The 17,561-nt window shown below is 46.8% G+C and overlaps 1 protein-coding gene across 1 annotated transcript; it reads right to left on the bottom strand.

Annotated features, from left to right (window-relative positions):
• Positions 1-3,477: 3,477 nt before the first annotated feature.
• Positions 3,478-15,705, bottom strand: TIFAB (TIFA inhibitor). Its single transcript, XM_006044589.4, has 2 exons — positions 15,337-15,705; positions 3,478-4,510 (listed from the first exon to the last, which is right to left on the bottom strand). Exon 2 carries the CDS (start codon positions 4,498-4,500, stop codon positions 3,907-3,909), a length of 594 nt encoding a protein of 197 aa, XP_006044651.2. The 5' UTR covers positions 4,501-4,510; positions 15,337-15,705; the 3' UTR covers positions 3,478-3,906.
• Positions 15,706-17,561: the final 1,856 nt, after the last annotated feature.

Here is a 17,561-nt window from a genome sequence, read left to right as displayed (position 1 = left end):
AGGCGACTGCTTTCCTGACCACATCTGCCTGTCTGCCCACACCTCCCTGCCCGGTTCTGTGATGGCCATCAGGAAATCAGCAGCAACAACCAGGGTTCTCGTCTGCATGGAGCTTGGGCTCTCACAGGAGAGAGAGCTGGGGACTCCGTGGGCACAGCACTCTGCTGCTGGGAGAGAATGGCCGTGCTGGGCCACGGCCAGGACCACACTGTCTGCTGCACTTGCTGCCACGACAACCTCCCAGGCTTCTTCGTGGCGTGGAGCCCCACGCCGGGGCTGTTTATGGAGACTTCTGTCTCCTCTTGTGTCATCCCTCCTCGAGGCGGCACAGTGACTCACAGATGGGTTGAGGAGACTCTCATTTTTGGAAAAGCAGAGGAATGTAGGGGTTACAGTGCCTGAAAGGGCACAAGGAATTATTTCTAAATTTCCAGATGTCTTAGAGAATTGTAGCACTCTGGGATACACCTGAATGTAATTGATGTAGCACTTTGTATGTGTGTGTGTGTGTGTGTGTGTGTGTGTGTAAGCTGAGTCCATGGTTCTACATGCATTCCATTCATTTCACTAGATCGAATGATGAAAGCCATCCTATCGAGCACTTCCTGTGTGCCAGACACTGCCCTAGGTGCTTTGTATGCTGTGCCTCACTTTACCTTCTCAGAGCTGTCATTTTCCCCATTTTACAGCAAAAGAAACTGAGGTACCAGGCGATTCAGTCATTTGTTCACGATCACAGCAGTGGTAAGTGTGGAGCAAGAATTCTCACCCAGACAACAGCCTGACTGCAGAGCCCCAGCTTGGACCCAGCACAGTGTGAGTGTGTGTGTGTGTGTGTGTGTGTGCACGCGCATGCTCATGCACGCCTCTGAGCCACGTGGGCTGCCCTCTGTATGGAAGATGAGAGAATGCAGAGGACACGGTTGAGAGGGACTCACCACCCTGCTCAGTCTGAGCAGCAAAGAGAAGGGGTATCACATTCATGGACCAGGGCCTGAAGCCAACCTGATAGCTCTAACTAGCCGGAGGAGATAGCTAGCCTAGATAGCTAGATGAGAAAGGGGGTGGGTGTTGGGCTCTGGTGACTGAAATGGTTTCTACCCAAGAAAAGTGGAGGCTTACATGGAGTGGAGCTTTGCTGTCTTGGAAACATGCTAGGAGGCAGGCAGTGAGTTTCTGGAAGGGACTTCATGAACAGGTGGGGTCTGAAAACAACAAGCTGTGTGTTTCTTGGCTCCCTTCCACCCTGTCTCTGGTCTTGCCCTCCTCCGGCCCGCTGTGTCGTCCGTACTGGGGCCCAGAGGGCCTCACGGACTTCACCCCAATTCAGAAACTCCTGAAGGGAGGAGGCAGGGGGACTCTTCTAGGCCCCCAGCTGCAATGGGTTCACTTCTTCCTGGAGGGCAGAGGACTCTCCGTGTTCAGCAAAGGTTCCTTGGTGGAGCAGGGGAGCTGCACTCTGGGGCCTCTGAGGAGCCACCAGCCAGCTTCTGCTCTTCTTCTGCCTTTGATGTTCAGTCTCCAGGCAGTGGCTTCTCAGTTCTGCACGAGAGGGGCTGCTGCTCCCTAATGCATAGTTTGAGGGACACTTTGGTCTCCGGAGGGATTGTTGTGTGAAAAATAAAGGCAGCTCCAAAACAGTGGGTTTCGTCAGACCACACCACACATGGCTTCTGCTGCTCACCAGCCTTGACCCTCGTGTTTCCCATTCTACAAACTCCAAAGAGTGGGCCTTCTGGTGCCAACATTTATGATATTAAACCCAGTCCATGGCTAAGACAAAATTTTTCACTAGGGAATCACAGAATATGGATAAGTCCTCGGGCTCTGGAGTCAGTCTGCCCAGCTCCTAAATTGCTCCCACTCCATGTACCTATCTAAGTGACCCCCTGGGTCAGCACCTATGTTGCCCTCTCTCGGGTCTCGCAATAGAAGCTAACGCTTACTGAGCGCCCACTGCGTGCCTGGTGCTGCCCTAAAGGCTTTATGCATGCCTCCTCCTAACACCTTCGCAACGGCTTCAGCAGGGAGGTGCTACCATCTTACCCATTTTCCAGGATAAATGGAGAGACAAAAGTAGGCTAAGTCATTTGCCTGAGATCACATAGCTTGTGAGTGGCGTGATGTTGAGCAAGATACTTCACCTTCCTGAGCCTCAGTTTCCTCATTTGTACAGTGTGTCTGTCTGGGTGTTGTGAAGATTGAATGGGGGAATGCACATAGCACCTAGCAGAGTGCTGAGCACATAGCAAGTACTCACCAGACACGGTCACTTAAGAGTAGAGCTGAGGTTAATAACCCCAGTGTGAAGAGAGAGAAAACACGATGTCTCTAGCATTGCCTACAGTGAGTTAACTCCAGAATGCATGTCTTTACTGAGTCCCCTGTAAACTCCTTGAGGGCAGGGGCTTGGTCAGCCTGTTCATCGCTGGTTCCTGGGGCTTTGAACAGCATCTTACACAAGGTAGGTGCTTGGTGAAAGTCTGATGAATGACTGAGTGAAGGACTGCTTTGCGAGCCCCCTGGGCCATTCACAGCTTTGGACAGCCCCTTTCTCTTACACCACTCATCCTCTCCTGCCTTGTGGGTGTGACTTGAGTGTATCTGCCTCACTCCCTGTAAAATAGAATCTTCCCAAGTCAGAGCAGCCTGGGTCCTGCCCACAGCTATCTTTCCCAAGGAGACGATGTCAGACCTGGCAGTGCAGTGGAAATTCCTTGCAGCCTGGGTGCAAAAGGATCTCTCTTCTTGGGCGGGAAGTGGAGAATGTTGAAAACCTTGTTGAAGGTGGTTACAGACTTGGAATGTGAGCCAGCCAATGGGTAGCTTCAGGGCGTTGGATATCACAGAGCAGGGTCTAGGCTGATGGCAACCATCTGGGTCTGAGGCCCCTCCTTTCATTACACAGGTGAACATGGTTTCTAAACCACACTCCCCATCCCCAGGATGGCATGGAGTGTGGCTGCTTATGCTCTGCTGCCCAGCACTTGCTTCCCAACATTCGCTGAGAAAATGAGCCCATGCTTGATCCCCTGCTAGTCCACCCGCAGGGGCACATGAGCCACCCTTGAGTGAAGTAACCGCTGCACTGCATTCTACCAAAACCTCCCACCCCGCCTTCTCATAGAGTTAGTCCTGGAAGAGCCCATTGCTGTGTGAAGCCACCTTCCCCTGAAGACCTCTGCTCTCTGGTCCTCCAAGACTTGGATCCACAGGTGAGAGTGAGGGACCATGAGGATGAGGCGGTTGCAGCGACAGTGAATTCCCAAGCAGGCCCAGCCCCCAGCTCCCCGTGCCCAGGAAACCCTGGACTCTACCTTCATTCTTTCCAGAGATGTGAGCCCCCACCTCTCCAATTTCCTCTTACACCTCTTCTCTATTTCCCACCCCCACCTCTGCGAGACGACGTGGCGTGCATGAGGCCCATCTGGGGGATCAGGGAATCCTGTTGGGCATGCCAGCTTAATGAAATACTTGCAGTTTATTAAACACAGGCTTCCCTAAGCCCCGAGAGCCTGTGGGTATTTGAAAGCCCAAGGTAACCCCGAGCTACCACAAACGTAATTGTTACATGTGTCCCTGCATTCCTGGTGCAACCTCAAACTCCAACTCTTAAACGGCACACAAAATTAGCGACATAAAGTAACTCCTAGTCAGAGGAGAGGGGGAAATGTGGGGAAACACTGAGGGAGGCTCCCAGAATCCCTCAGGGCCTTTAAAAGTATATGAAGTTCCTGTTACCTCGCATGGCTGTGGCCATGGAGGGCGCTCCCCTCACCCCCGGCCATTCATGTTTGCAGAATCGGTTCATTATAATGCGGGTCTGGCCTGTCAACCTGGCATGATGTAGCTTGAATATTTCAAGTCCTGTTTCAGCCGAGGCGTGCTCCAGGGTGGCCGGCGGGGCTAGCTGAGCGAACCGTCTAGGGGCTCCCTCTGGAGCGGTATTTCTGGCACTCCTCCAGGGCTGGGCTGGAGAGGGCTGTGGAGAAACCCCAGGTGATCTGGAGCCCCATGCCCGGAACCTGGGGGAGGCTGCTCCTGGGGCACACTTTCCCGTTCGTCCGTCTCCTCGGCGCGGAGCCTGTAAATCAGAGGCGAGGGGCTGAGATGGAAGCAGCAGACAAAGGCCTCCAGGGAGGTGCCTCCGTCGATGCGGACCACCATCTGGACGCCAGAGAAGGCCACTCTGTTGACGGCACCCAGGGGCACCTGCTCCAGGAACCTCAGCGTCAGCCCGTTGACCCACACGCTGGCCTTGCAGCTCAAGGCCTTCAAGCTGAAGGCCAGCTGGGTGCCACCCTTCTCCAGGTAGGGCTCCAGTGACAGGTGCTGGCGGGAGAGGTGAGGGAGCTGCAGCTGGAGGTGGGCGTCCGGGCCCCTGCCCACCAGCAGCGGGCTGGCGTCGTGCTCCAGCTGAGGAGGGACATAAGCAAAGGTGGCAGAGCCCGGCTTGGGGTGGTGCAGGCTCACCCGAAGGACTGTGAGAGGCCTCTCCATGGACAGGAGCCTGGGAAAGATGGAACACAGATGCACAGGCCTGAGTGGTGGCAGTCACTCCCTCTGTGACTCCTTGAGTCCACACATGCTTGCTGCCCTCAGGGATCCCTGGTCACCTCCAGCCAAGCAGAGCCGGGCACTGAAAGTGGATGTGGTCACTCTGCTGCAGCCAGGCTGCAGCCATGGGCAGAGCTGGTGAAGCTCAGACCCACTGTTTCTAGCCTCAACTTCATCCCTAACACACTCTGTGAGTTAGTGGGAAATGCCACTCACTCTCTAAATTTTATTTCTCTTTAACATAACATAGGTACGTCCATCCTTGTCTTTGCAAAGTCCAAGGCACACCAGCCTATGTGGTGGGGTTTTGGTGGCATATTGGCATTTGGGGACAATTTGCCTGGCTTCCTGGGAAAGGAAGGATGGAAGATAGGATCTACCTTCCTTGTATCCGACAGTCACATGACAAACGCTTGCTGAGCCCTCTTCTGAGCCAGGCACTGACCAGCTGCTGGGACGAGCAAATCAACAGGAGCACCCAGCTGCATAAAGAGAAGGGGCTTCTAGTTCCCAGCATTAAGGAGGGACCCAGAAGAGGGAAGCCCTGCCCGCTCCTGGGAGATGGGAAAGGCTGCCTGGACACACCAAGGAAGAACAAAGACACCTAGCACATTCCAGAGGACGAGATGGTTGGGTGGCATCACTGAGTCAATGGATGTGAGTTTAAGCAGGCTCTGGGAATTGGTGAAGGACAGGGAAGCCTGATGTGCTGCAGTCCACGAGATCTCAAAGAGTTGGACAGGACTGAGCGCCTGAACAACAGCAACAAGCACATTCCAAGTGCTCCTATGGATGCTAATACTGCAAACATCTGCTCCTCACTGCCTGGGGCAGAAGACGGGTCCTGAGGATGCACTTGGCAAGAGCTGAGATCTCTCTCAGAACTGATAGGGGCTCCCTGGAGGTCGACTGGCCATACCCATGTGCAATGCACATGTCCCTTGCCCCAGCAACTTCATTGCCAGAAATTTGTCCTTCAGAATCTAACTGGAACATGCAGGGAGTCTCTGTTCCCCCATGGAGCTGAGGAACATAAACTCCCTGGCATGTGTACCAACCCCAGATGGCCCAGGACCTGCCACCACCTTCTGCAGGAACTGAGGGCTGAGTGGATCTGAATAGCTAACTGTATGCTTTTTCCAGCTCCAGGCTTTTGCTTACAGTACTTTCTTTCCTGAAAATGCATCTTCTATCCCTAACTGCTTATCTTTAAAGGCCTGGTTCATATGTGACCTCTCCCATGAAGCTCTTTTCCTCTGTTTACACTCTGACCCTCACAACAAGAAGACTCCCCCAGGGCTGCCCCCTTTCCACTGTGTGTCAGCGATGTGGGTCCTTGTCCCACCTTCTCTGTTGTCCCTGAGACCTCCTGAGGGTAGAATTGCCTCCACGCCCTGAGTCTCACTGCCCTATACAGACAGGACCGGGCGACAGCAAGTGTCTGGAGGCACATTTGCCAAATAGCTAAATGAGAAGAGGCTCACGCACATTAAAATCATGTGAAATCAAGTCCAGAGCAACCCCATGTGAGTCTGGTCCTTAAAAGCTGTGGGACAGGCTTCAGTCCCCTACAAACTCTGGACCCCCTGTCTTTTGGTGAAGTAATGGTGAGAGCCTCTCAGTCTGACAGTGAGTGGTGAGCCCTTAAGAAACGCCATTTTGGACCCAAGGAGAGAAGATGGCGGAGGAGTAGGACGGGGAGAACACTTTCTCCCCCACAAATTCATCAAAAGAGCATTTAAACGTCGAGTAAATTCCACAAAACAATTTCTGAATGCCGGCAGAGGACATCAGGCACCCAGAAAAGCAGCCCAACTCTTCGAAAGGAGGTATGAAAAAATATAAAAGACAAAAAAAGAGACAAAAGAGGGAGGGACGGAGTTCCATCCCGGGAAGGGAGTCTTAAAAAGAGAGAAGTTTCCAAACACCAGGAAACCTTCTTACTGCCGAATCTGTGCCGAGCTTTGGAAGCACAGAGGGCAACATAAAAAGGAGGGGAAAAAAAAATAAACAATTAAAAATCGCAGATTGTGAGCCCTACGGTAACTCCCCCAGCGGAGAAGCAGCGCAGACGCCTGCACACGGCATTAGCAAGCGGGGGCTGCGCAGGGAAGTGCGGCGTGGGCTGTGTCCCTTAGAGTAAGAATCGGCCCGAATGTCCTGAGCGCTATCTGAGCGAAATAATTTGGGCTAGCAAACCAGACTGTGGGATATCTACCACGTGAAAAGCCAGCCCTAACCTAAGACACCACCAGGCCCGCGCACAGAACAAAGGACTGAACAGAGATAGCCGGATGCAGACCTTCCCCCTCCGGTGACAGGCAGCCAGAGCCATAAGGGGGCAATCGCAGCCCAAGAGAGACACTATCTATAAAACTGTAAGCAGGCTTCTTTGCTAACTAAAACTTCTTGGGGGTCTGGACGGTCAACATCTGCCTGAGAAGGTGCGCCGGTTTTACACCCAGATAACTGAGTGGCGGGGAGGCAATAAGTCGCAGCATTGGCGCCCGCCAAACACCTCATCACCTGAGCTGCTCGGATCTGGGAAGAGCACAAAACGCAGGCCCAACCGAGTCTGCACCTCTGAGGACTACCCGAGTGCCTGAACCTGAGCGGCTTGGACCTGGGAGCTCAGCCCAGGGCCGGCCTCTGATTGTTCCCGGCAGAACAACCTAGAGCCCGAGCAGTGTGGGCAGGGAGGCTACACGCGCCGTGAGCGGGGGCAGACCCAGTGTGGCTGAGGCACTGCGAGCGCACGCCAGTGTTATCTGTTTGCAGCATCCCACCCACCCACCCCACAGCGCGGCTGAACAAGTGAGCCTAAAAAAAAAAAAAAAAAAAAAAAAAAAAAAATAGTGTCCTCAACCATCCCCTTTGTGTCAGGGCGGGAACCAGACACTGAAGAGACCAGCAAACAGAAGAAGCTGTAACAGAGAGAAATGCCTTGGAAGCTACAGGCCATAGATTAAAACCCTGTGGTTACTACGGATTACATAGGAAGGGGCCTATAGATCTTGAGAAATATAAGTCGGACTAAGGAACTAGCCAAAAATGGACTGAACCCACAATACTCACAACAAAACCAGAGAAAGACCTAGATATATTTTTACTATTTTTACGATCAATCTTTCTTTCTTTTTTTTTAATTAAAAAAAAATTTTTTTAAGTCCTCTATTGTCCTTTAATTTTCACTTTTATAACTATTACTTTGCAAAAAAAAAAAGACCCTATTTTTTTTTTCTTCTTCAGCAAACTTCATATATATATTTTATAATTTTTTGACCGTGTTTTTTTTTTCTTTTTCTTCTTTTCTTTAACATTGTATTTTTGAAATTCCAAACTCTAGATTTTTAATTTTAGACTTTTGGTATATGTTATCAATTTTGTACCTATAGTTTTTTTTTCATAATTTCTGTGACTTTTTTTTCCCTCTGTTTCTTTCTCTTCTTCTTTTATATAACATCATATATCTGCAATTCCAAACTCTACTCAAGATTTTTAATTTATGCTTTTTGGTATTTGATATCAATTTTGTACCTGTATTTTCTTTATAATTTTTGCGACATTGTTTTTGTTGGTTTGTTTGTTTTCTCTCTTTATTTTTCTTCTTCTTCTTTTTTTTAACATTGTATTTTTGAAATTCCAAACTCTACTCTAGATTTTTAATTTTAGCCTTTTGGTATATGTTATCAATTTGGACCTATAGTTTTTTTTTATAATTTCTGTGACTTTTTTTTTCTTTTTTTTCCCTCTGTTTCTTTCTCTTCTTCTTTTATATAACATCATATATCTGCAATTCCAAACTCTACTCAAGATTTTTAATTTATGCTTTTTGGTATTTGATATCAATTTTGTACCTGTATTTTCTTTATAAATTTTGCGACATTGTTTTTGTTGGTTTGTTTTCTCTCTTTATTTTTCTTCTTTTTTTTTAACGTTGTATTTTTGAAATTCCAAACTCTACTCTAGATTTTTAATTTTTGCTTTTTGGTATTAGTTATCAATTTTGTACCTGTAGTTTCTTTATAATTTTCATGACCTTGTTTGTTTTTCTTTGTTCGTTTTCTCTCTCTTTCTTTTCCTTCTTCTTTTCATTAACATCACATTTTTGAAATTCCAAACTCTACTCTAGATTTTTAATTTTTGCTTTTATGTATTTGTTACCAATTTTGTACCTTTAAGAACCCAATCTTCAGGACCCATTTTTCACTAGGGTACGAGATTACTGGCTTGACTGCTCTCTCTCCCTTTGGACTCTCCATTTCCTCCACCAGGTCACCTGTATCTCCTCCCTAACCCCTCTCTACTCTACCCAACTCTGTGAATTTCTGTGTGTTCCAGACGGTGGAGAACACTTAGGGAACTGATTACTGGCTGGATCTGTCTCCCTCCTTTTCATTTCCCCCTTTTATCCTTCTGGCCACCTCTGTCTCCTGCCTCCTTCTTCTCTTCTCTGTATAACTCCGTGAACATCTCTGAGCGGTCCAGTTGTGGAGTGCACATAAGGAAGTGACTACTGGCTAGCCCACTCTCTCCACTATTGATTCCACCTCATCTCATTTGGGTCACCTCTAACTCCCTCCTCCCTCTTCTCTTCTCCATGTAACGCTGTGAACCTCTCTGAGTGACCCTCACAGTAGAGAAACTTTTCATCTTTAATGTAGATGTTTTATCATTGGTGTTGTATAGAAGGAGAAGTTTTGAAACTACTGTAAAAATAAGACCGATAACTGGAAGTAGGAGGCTTAAGTCCAAACCCTGACTCCAGGGAACTCCTGACTCCAAGGAACATTAATTGACAGGAGCTCATCAAACGCCTCCATACCGACACTGAAACCAAGCACCACACAAGGGCCAACAAGTTCCAGGGAAAGACATACCAAGCAAATTCTCCAGCAACAAAGGAACACAGCCCTGAGCGTCAAGATACAGGCTGCCCAAAGTCACCCCAAAACCATAGACATCTCATAACTCATTACTGGATATTTCATTACACTCCAGAGAGAAGAAATACAGCTCCATCCACCAGAACAGCGACACAAGCTTCCCTAACCAGGAAACCTTGACAAGCCACCTGTACAAACCCACACACAGCGAGGAAACGCCACAATAAAGAGAACTCCACAAACTGCCAGAATACAGAAAGGACACCCCAAACTCAGCAATTTAAACAAGATGAAGAGACAGAGGAATAGCCAGTAGATAAAGGAACAGGATAAATGCCCACCAAACCAAACAAAAGAGGAAGAGATAGGGAATCTACCTGATAAAGAATTCCGAATAATGATAGTGAAATTGATCCAAAATCTTGAAATTAAAATGGAATAACAGATAAATAGCCTGGAGGCAAGGATTGAGAAGATGCAAGAAAGGTTTAACAAGGACTTAGAAGAAATAAAAAAGAGTCAATATATAATGAATAATGCAATAAGTGAAATTAAAAACACCCTGGAGGCAACAAATAGTAGAATAACAGAGGCAGAAGATAGGATTAGTGAATTAGAAGATAGAATGGTAGAAATAAATGAATCAGAGAGGATAAAAGAAAAACGAATTAAAAGAAATGAGGACAATCTCAGAGACCTCCAGGACAATATTAAACGCTACAACATTCGAATCATAGGGGTCCCAGAAGAAGAAGACAAAAAGAAAGACCATGAGAAAATACTTGAGGAGATAATAGTTGAAAACTTCCCTAAAATGGGGAAGGAAATAATCACCCAAGTCCAAGAAACCCAGAGAGTCCCATACAGGATAAACCCAAGGCGAAACACCCCAAGACACATATTAATCAAATTAACAAAGATCAAACACAAAGAACAAATATTAAAAGCAGCAAGGGAAAAACAACAAATAACACACAAGGGAATACCCATAAGGATAACAGCTGATCTTTCAATAGAAACTCTTCAAGCCAGGAGGGAATGGCAAGACATACTTAAAATGATGAAAGAAAATAACCTACAGCCCAGATTATTGTACCCAGCAAGGATCTCATTCAAGTATGAAGGAGAAATCAAAAGCTTTTCAGACAAGCAAAAGCTGAGAGAATTCTGCACCACCAAACCAGCTCTCCAACAAATACTAAAGGATATTCTCTAGACAGGAAACACAAAAATGGTGTATAAATTCGAACCCAAAACGATAAAGTAAATGGCAAAGGGGTCATACTTATCAGTAATTACCTTAAACGTAAATGGGTTGAATGCCCCAATCAAAAGACAAAGACTGGCTGAATGGATACAAAAACAAGACCCCTGCATATGTTGTCTACAAGAGACCCACCTCAAAACAGGGGACACATACAGACTGAAAGTGAAGGGCTGGAAAAAGATTTTCCATTGCAAATAGGGGCCAAAAGAAAGCAGGAGTAGCAATACTCATATCAGATAAAATAGACTTTAAAACAAAGACTGTGAAAAGAGACAAAGATGGTCACTACATAATGATCAAAGGATCAATCCAAGAAGAAGATATAACAATTATAAATATATATGCACCCAACACGGGAGCACCGCAGTATGTAAGACAAATGCTAACAAGTATGAAAGGAGAAATTAACAATAACACAATAATAGTGGGAGACTTTAATACCCCACTCACACCTATGGATAGATCAACTAAACAGAAAATTAACAAGGAAACACAAACTTTAAATGATACAATAGACTAGTTAGACATAATTGATATCTATAGGACATTTCATCCCAAAACAATGAATTTCACCTTCTTCTCAAGCGCACATGGAACCTTCTCCAGGATAGATCACATCCTGGGCCATAAAGCTAGCCTTGGTAAATTCAAAAAAATAGAAATCATTCCAAGCATCTTTTCTGACCACAGTGCAGTAAGATTAGATCTCAATTACAGGAGAAAAACTATTAAAAAATCCAACATATGGAGGCTGAACAACATGCTGCTGAATAACCAACAAATCACAGAAGAAATCAAAAAAGAAATCAAAATTTGCATAGAAACGAATGAAAATGAAAACACAACAACCCCAAACCTGTGGGACACGGTAAAAGCAGTCCTAAGGGGAAAGTTCATAGCAATACAGGCACACCTCAAGAAACAAGAAAAAAGTCAAATAAATAACCTAACTCTACACCTAAAGCAACTAGAAAAGGAAGAAATGAAGAACCCCAGGGTTAGTAGAAGGAAAGAAATCTTAAAAATTAGAGCAGAAATAAATGCAAAAGAAACAAAAGAGACCATAGCAAAAATCAACAAAACCAAAAGCTGGTTCTTTGAAAGGATAAATAAAATTGACAAACCATTAGCCAGACTCATCAAAAAACAAAGGGAGAAGAATCAAATCAATAAAATTAGAAATGAAAATGGAGAGATCACAACAGACAACACAGAAATACAAAGGATCATAAGAGACTACTATCAACAATTATATGCCAATAAAATGGACAACGAGGAAGAAATGGACAAATTCTTAGAAAAGTACAACTTTCCAAAACTCGACCAGGAAGAAATAGAAAATCTTAACAGACCCATCACAAGCACGGAAATTGAAACTGTAATCAAAAATCTTCCAGCAAACAAAAGCCCAGGTCCAGATGGCTTCACAGCTGAATTCTACCAAAAATTTAGAGAAGAGCTAACACCTATCCTGCTCAAACTCTTCCAGAAAATTGCAGAGGATGGTAAACTTCCAAACTCATTCTATGAGGCCACCATCACCCTAATACCAAAACCTGACAAAGATCCCACAAAAAAAGAAAACTACAGGCCAATATCACTGATGAACATAGATGCAAAAATCCTTAACAAAATTCTAGCAATCAGAATCCAACAACACATTAAAAAGATCATACACCATGACCAAGTGGGCTTTATCCCAGGGATGCAAGGATTCTTCAATATCCGCAAATCAATCAATGTAATACACCACATTAACAAATTGAAAAATAAAAACCATATGATTATCTCAATAGATGCAGAGAAAGCCTTTGACAAAATTCAACATCCATTTATGATCAAAACTCTCCAGAAAGCAGGAGTAGAAGGAACATACCTCAACATAATGAAAGCTATATATGACAAACCCACAGCAAACATTATCCTCAATGGTGAAAAATTGAAAGCATTTCTTCTAAAGTCAGGAACAAGACAAGGGTGCCCACTTTCACCATTACTATTCAACATAGTTTTGGAAGTTTTGGCCACAGCAATCAGAGCAGAAAAAGAAATAAAAGGAATCCAAATTGGAAAAGAAGAAGTAAAGCTCTCACTGTTTGCAGATGACATGATCCTCTACACAGAAAACCCTAAGGACCTCCACCAGAAAATTACTAGAACTAATCAATGACTATAGTAAAGTTGCAGGATATAAAATCAACACACAGAAATCCCCTGCATTCCTATACACTAATAATGAGAAAACAGAAAGAGAAATTAAGGAAACAATTCCATTCACCATTGCAACGGAAAGAATAAAATACTTAGGAATATATCTACCTAAAGAAACTAAAGACCTATACATAGAAAACTATAAAACACTGGTGAAAGAAATCAAAGAGGACACTAACAGATGGAGAAATATACCATGTTCATGGATTGGAAGAATCAATATAGTGAAAATGAGTATACTACCCAAAGCAATCTATAGATTCAATGCAATCCCTATCAAGCTACCAACAGCATTCTTCACAGAGCTAGAACAAATAATTTCACAATTTGTATGGAAATACAAAAAACCTCGAATAGCCAAAGCGATCTTGAGAAAGAAGAATGGAACTGGAGGAATCAACCTACCTGACTTCAGGCTCTACTACAAAGCCACAGTTATCAAGACAGTATGGTACTGGCACAAAGACAGAAATATAGATCAATGGAACAAAATAGAAAGCCCAGAGATAAATCCACGCACACATGGACACCTTATCTTTGACAAAGGAGGCAAGAATATACAATAGATTAAAGACAATCTCTTTAACAAGTGGTGCTGGGAAATTTGGTCAACCACTTGTAAAAGAATGAAACTAGGACACTTTCTAACACCATACACAAAAATAAACTCAAAATGGATTAAAGATCTCAACGTAAGACCAGAAACTATAAAACTCCTAGAGGAGAACATAGGCAAAACACTCTCTGACATACATCACAGCAGGATCCTCTATGACCCACCTCCCAGAATATTGGAAATAAAAGCAAAAATAAACAAATGGGACCTAATTAACCTTAAAAGCTTCTGCACATCAAAGGAAACTATTAGCAAGGTGAAAAGACAGCCTTCAGAATGGGAGAAGATAATAGCAAATGAAGCAACTGACAAACAACTAATCTCGAGAATATACAAGCAACTCCTACAGCTCAACTCCAGAAAAATAAATGACCCAATCAAAAAATGGGCCAAAGAACTAAACAGACATTTCTCCAAAGAAGACATACAGATGGCTAACAAACACATGAAAAGATGCTCAACATCACTCATTATCAGAGAAATGCAAATCAAAACCACTATGAGGTACCATTTCACACCAGTCAGAATGGCTGCGATCCAAAAGTCTACAAGTAATAAATGCTGGAGAGGGTGTGGAGAAAAGGGAACCCTCTTACACTGTTGGTGGGAATGCAAACTAGTACAGCCACTATGGAGAACAGTGTGGAGATTCCTTAAAAAACTGGAAATAGACATGCCTTATGATCCAGCAATCCCACTGCTGGTCATACACACTGAGGAAACCAGAAGGGAAAGAGACACGTGTACCCCAATGTTCATCACAGCACTGTTTATAATAGCCAGGACATGGAAGCAACCTAGATGTCCATCAGCAGATGAATGGATAAGAAAGCAGTGGTACATATACACAATGGAGTATTATTCAGCCATTAAAAAGAATACATTTGAATCAGTTCTAATGAGGTGGATGAAACTGGAGCCTATTATACAGAGTGAAGTAAGCCAGAAAGAAAAACACCAATACAGTATACTAACGCATATATATGGAATTTAGAAAGATGGTAACAATAACCCTGTGTACGAGACAGCAAAAGAGACACTTATGTATAGAATAGTCTTATGGACTCTGTGAGAGAGGGAGAGGGTGGGAAGATTTGGGAGAATGGCATTGAAACATGTAAAATATCATGTATGAAACGAGTTGCCAGTCCAGGTTCGATGCACGATACTGGATGCTTGGGGCTGGTGCACTGGGATGACCCAGAGGGATGGAATGGGGAGGGAGGAGGGAGGAGGGTTCAGGATGGGGAACACATGTATACCTGTGGCGGATTCATTTTGATATTTGGCAAAACTAATACAGTTATGTAAAGTTTAAAAATAAAATTAAATTAAAAAAAAAAAGAAACCCCATTTTCCCTCATGCATACACACACACCGCCCCCACACACCCCATTCACATCCCCCGTCTGGCCCCAGTATTCCTGCAGAAAGCCTCTCCCTCAGGTGTGTGTACCCCGGCCCTATTTACTTTCATTTATATAAGTACAAGAACAGCTGAGCTGGACGTCCAAGTCCTCAGGCTGGGCCAGAAACTCGGGGTTCACTTCTAGGAACCAATCCCATGGCCTAGGGACCCTAAGAGAATCCCTTGGAAAGAAGGGTTCACCACTGTTCCTGTGACCTTCCTCTGCTTCGCTGGGAATTCCAGAGCCCATAGCAATCCCCCTGGCCTTGCAGAGCTCTTCTCCTGTTTCCAGTTATTCTGGGGTGTGTGCCTGGTGAGCAGCCTGCAGGGGCCCTGCTCCCTGCCCTGCCACCCTCAAGTTTAAGTTCAAGCCCCTCTGATCTCCACCTACCTTACTTCCTGGGGTGCATCTAGCTCTGGGACAGCAGCTGTGAGCTCCCCGAGGTTGGGGGCATGTGAGTCTGGGCTGGGGCAGGCCTGGGGATGGCAATAACACCTGTGGTTTGGGGAGGTGATACGTCACCGTGCCCATCACCTGTTGCTCGCATCCTTTTTCCCTTTAGGAAAGAAACTGGAAGTGTAATTTCCTGTTGCAGAAGTGCAACCCTGCTGCTGAGAGGTTGAAAAACCCATGGGACTGTGGCTAGGCGAGGCTGCTGAGTTCCCTCCTGGGTTTCATCTCGGCAGGCCCGAGGACCTTGAGAATGTTTCCAGGGTGTCAGCTGAGTTCCTCTTCTCCCCTGGCAGGTGTGGGGTGTTGGTGGGGGGAAGTCATCCCAGACCTGTTAGAAAGGGGAGCCCTTTTGGACAGATGGCCAGTGAGGGGCATCCCCACTGCATGTGAGAGGCTGTGAGGGGGCCACTGTGGCTGGACTGGTGGTGGCCGAGGGAGCTGCGGGGGACATGGTAGTCCACTGAGTGTCTCAGGAAAGGACAGGGCCTCCAGGGAAGGAGAAAACAGCTGTTCACAGCAGGTGGCCTCTCCCACAATAGGACAGCAGGAGGGCCCCCACTATGTCTACCCATCTGGAGTCAGTCCCGCTGGCCTTTGGGAGCATCCTGGACCAGACCAAGATGGATGTGTGCCCAGCGCTGTGGGGTCTGGCCATCCTGGAAGTGACCCAGCGTTACTGCAGTGTAACCCTTCAGTTGGTGCAGTTCTACCTAGTCTGCCAGTGTGGCCTTCCTTCCACTGTACCCACCGACAAGCTAAGCTGGCAAGAGACATGTGCCCATCTTATACAGGGGGCGAACAAGGGGCCCAAGGTTCCAGAACAAGTAAACAACATCATCCTTTCACTTTTTCCCCATCAAACCCTGGCTATCCTGAGGATTCTTGGAGATTATACAGGTGAGTGTTGTAGGCTGGGCCACTCCTATCAGCCAGCGGGTGCCTCTCCAGTCGGCCTCCTTGACCCCCAGGCCCACTGCTTACTTCCTCCTCATGTTACCCTTGTGGCCCCAGAGATTTCAGCAGGCCGCACACTGGGGCTAAGTCTCTGTGGGTGCTATTCAGGATTCCTAGCCCGCACCCTCTATTCTCAGCAAGTTGTTTGCTTCATTTGTAGGAAGGAAAAACAGAGAGCTCTGAAAACAGTCATCCATCCCTGCCCGCCCCAGCCTGTGACACAACCACTGGGGCTCGCCCAGAGACGGAACTGCACCTGCCCCAGGAATGAACCAAGCTCTCTCCCTGTACTCCACCTCCTCCACGTGCTCTCCCAGAACTGCACCTGCCCCAGGAATGAACAAGCTCTCTCCCTGTACTCCACCTCCTCCACGTGCTCTCCCGGAACTGCACCTGCCCCAGGAATGAACAAGCTCTCTCCCTGTACTCCACCTCCTCCACGTGCTCTCCCAGAACTGCACCTGCCCCAGGAATGAACAAGCTCTCTCCCTGTACTCCACCTCCTCCACGCGCTCTCCCGGAACTGCACCTGCCCCAGGAATGAACAAGCTCTCTCCCTGTACTCCACCTCCTCCACGTGCTCTCCCGGAACTGCACCTGCCCCAGGAATGAACAAGCTCTCCCCCTGTACTCCACGTCCTCCACGTGCTCTCCCGGAACTGCACCTGCCCCAGGAATGAACAAGCTCTCCCCCTGTACTCCACCTCCTCCACGTGCTCTCCCGGAACTGCACCTGCGCCAGGAATGAACAAGCTCTCTCCCTGTACTCCACCTCCTCCACGTGCTCTCCCGGAACTGCACCTGCGCCAGGAATGAACAAGCTCTCCCCCTGTACTCCACCTCCTCCACGTGCTCTCCCGGAACTACACCTGCCCCAGGAATGAACAAGCTCTCTCCCTGTACTCCACCTCCTCCACGTGCTCTCCCAGAACTGCACCTGCCCCAGGAATGAACAAGCTCTCCCCCTGTACTCCAACTCCTCCACGTGCTCTCCCAGAACTGCACCTGCCCCAGGAATGAACAAGCTCTCTCCCTGTACTCCACCTCCTCCACGTGCTCTCCCGGAACTGCACCTGCCCCAGGAATGAACAAGCTCTCTCCCTGTACTCCATCTCCTCCACGTGCTCTCACAGAACTGCACCTGCCCCAGGAATGAACAAGCTCTCCCCCTGCACTCCACGTCCTCCACGTGCTCTCCCGGAACTACA

The sequence above is a fragment of the Bubalus bubalis genome, chromosome 9 (genome assembly GCF_019923935.1).
Source record: "Bubalus bubalis isolate 160015118507 breed Murrah chromosome 9, NDDB_SH_1, whole genome shotgun sequence".
In the NCBI taxonomy this organism is placed as follows: domain Eukaryota; kingdom Metazoa; phylum Chordata; class Mammalia; order Artiodactyla; family Bovidae; genus Bubalus; species Bubalus bubalis.
Note: the sequence above shows the minus strand (reverse complement) of the source record. Positions and strands in the feature narration are given on the sequence as shown.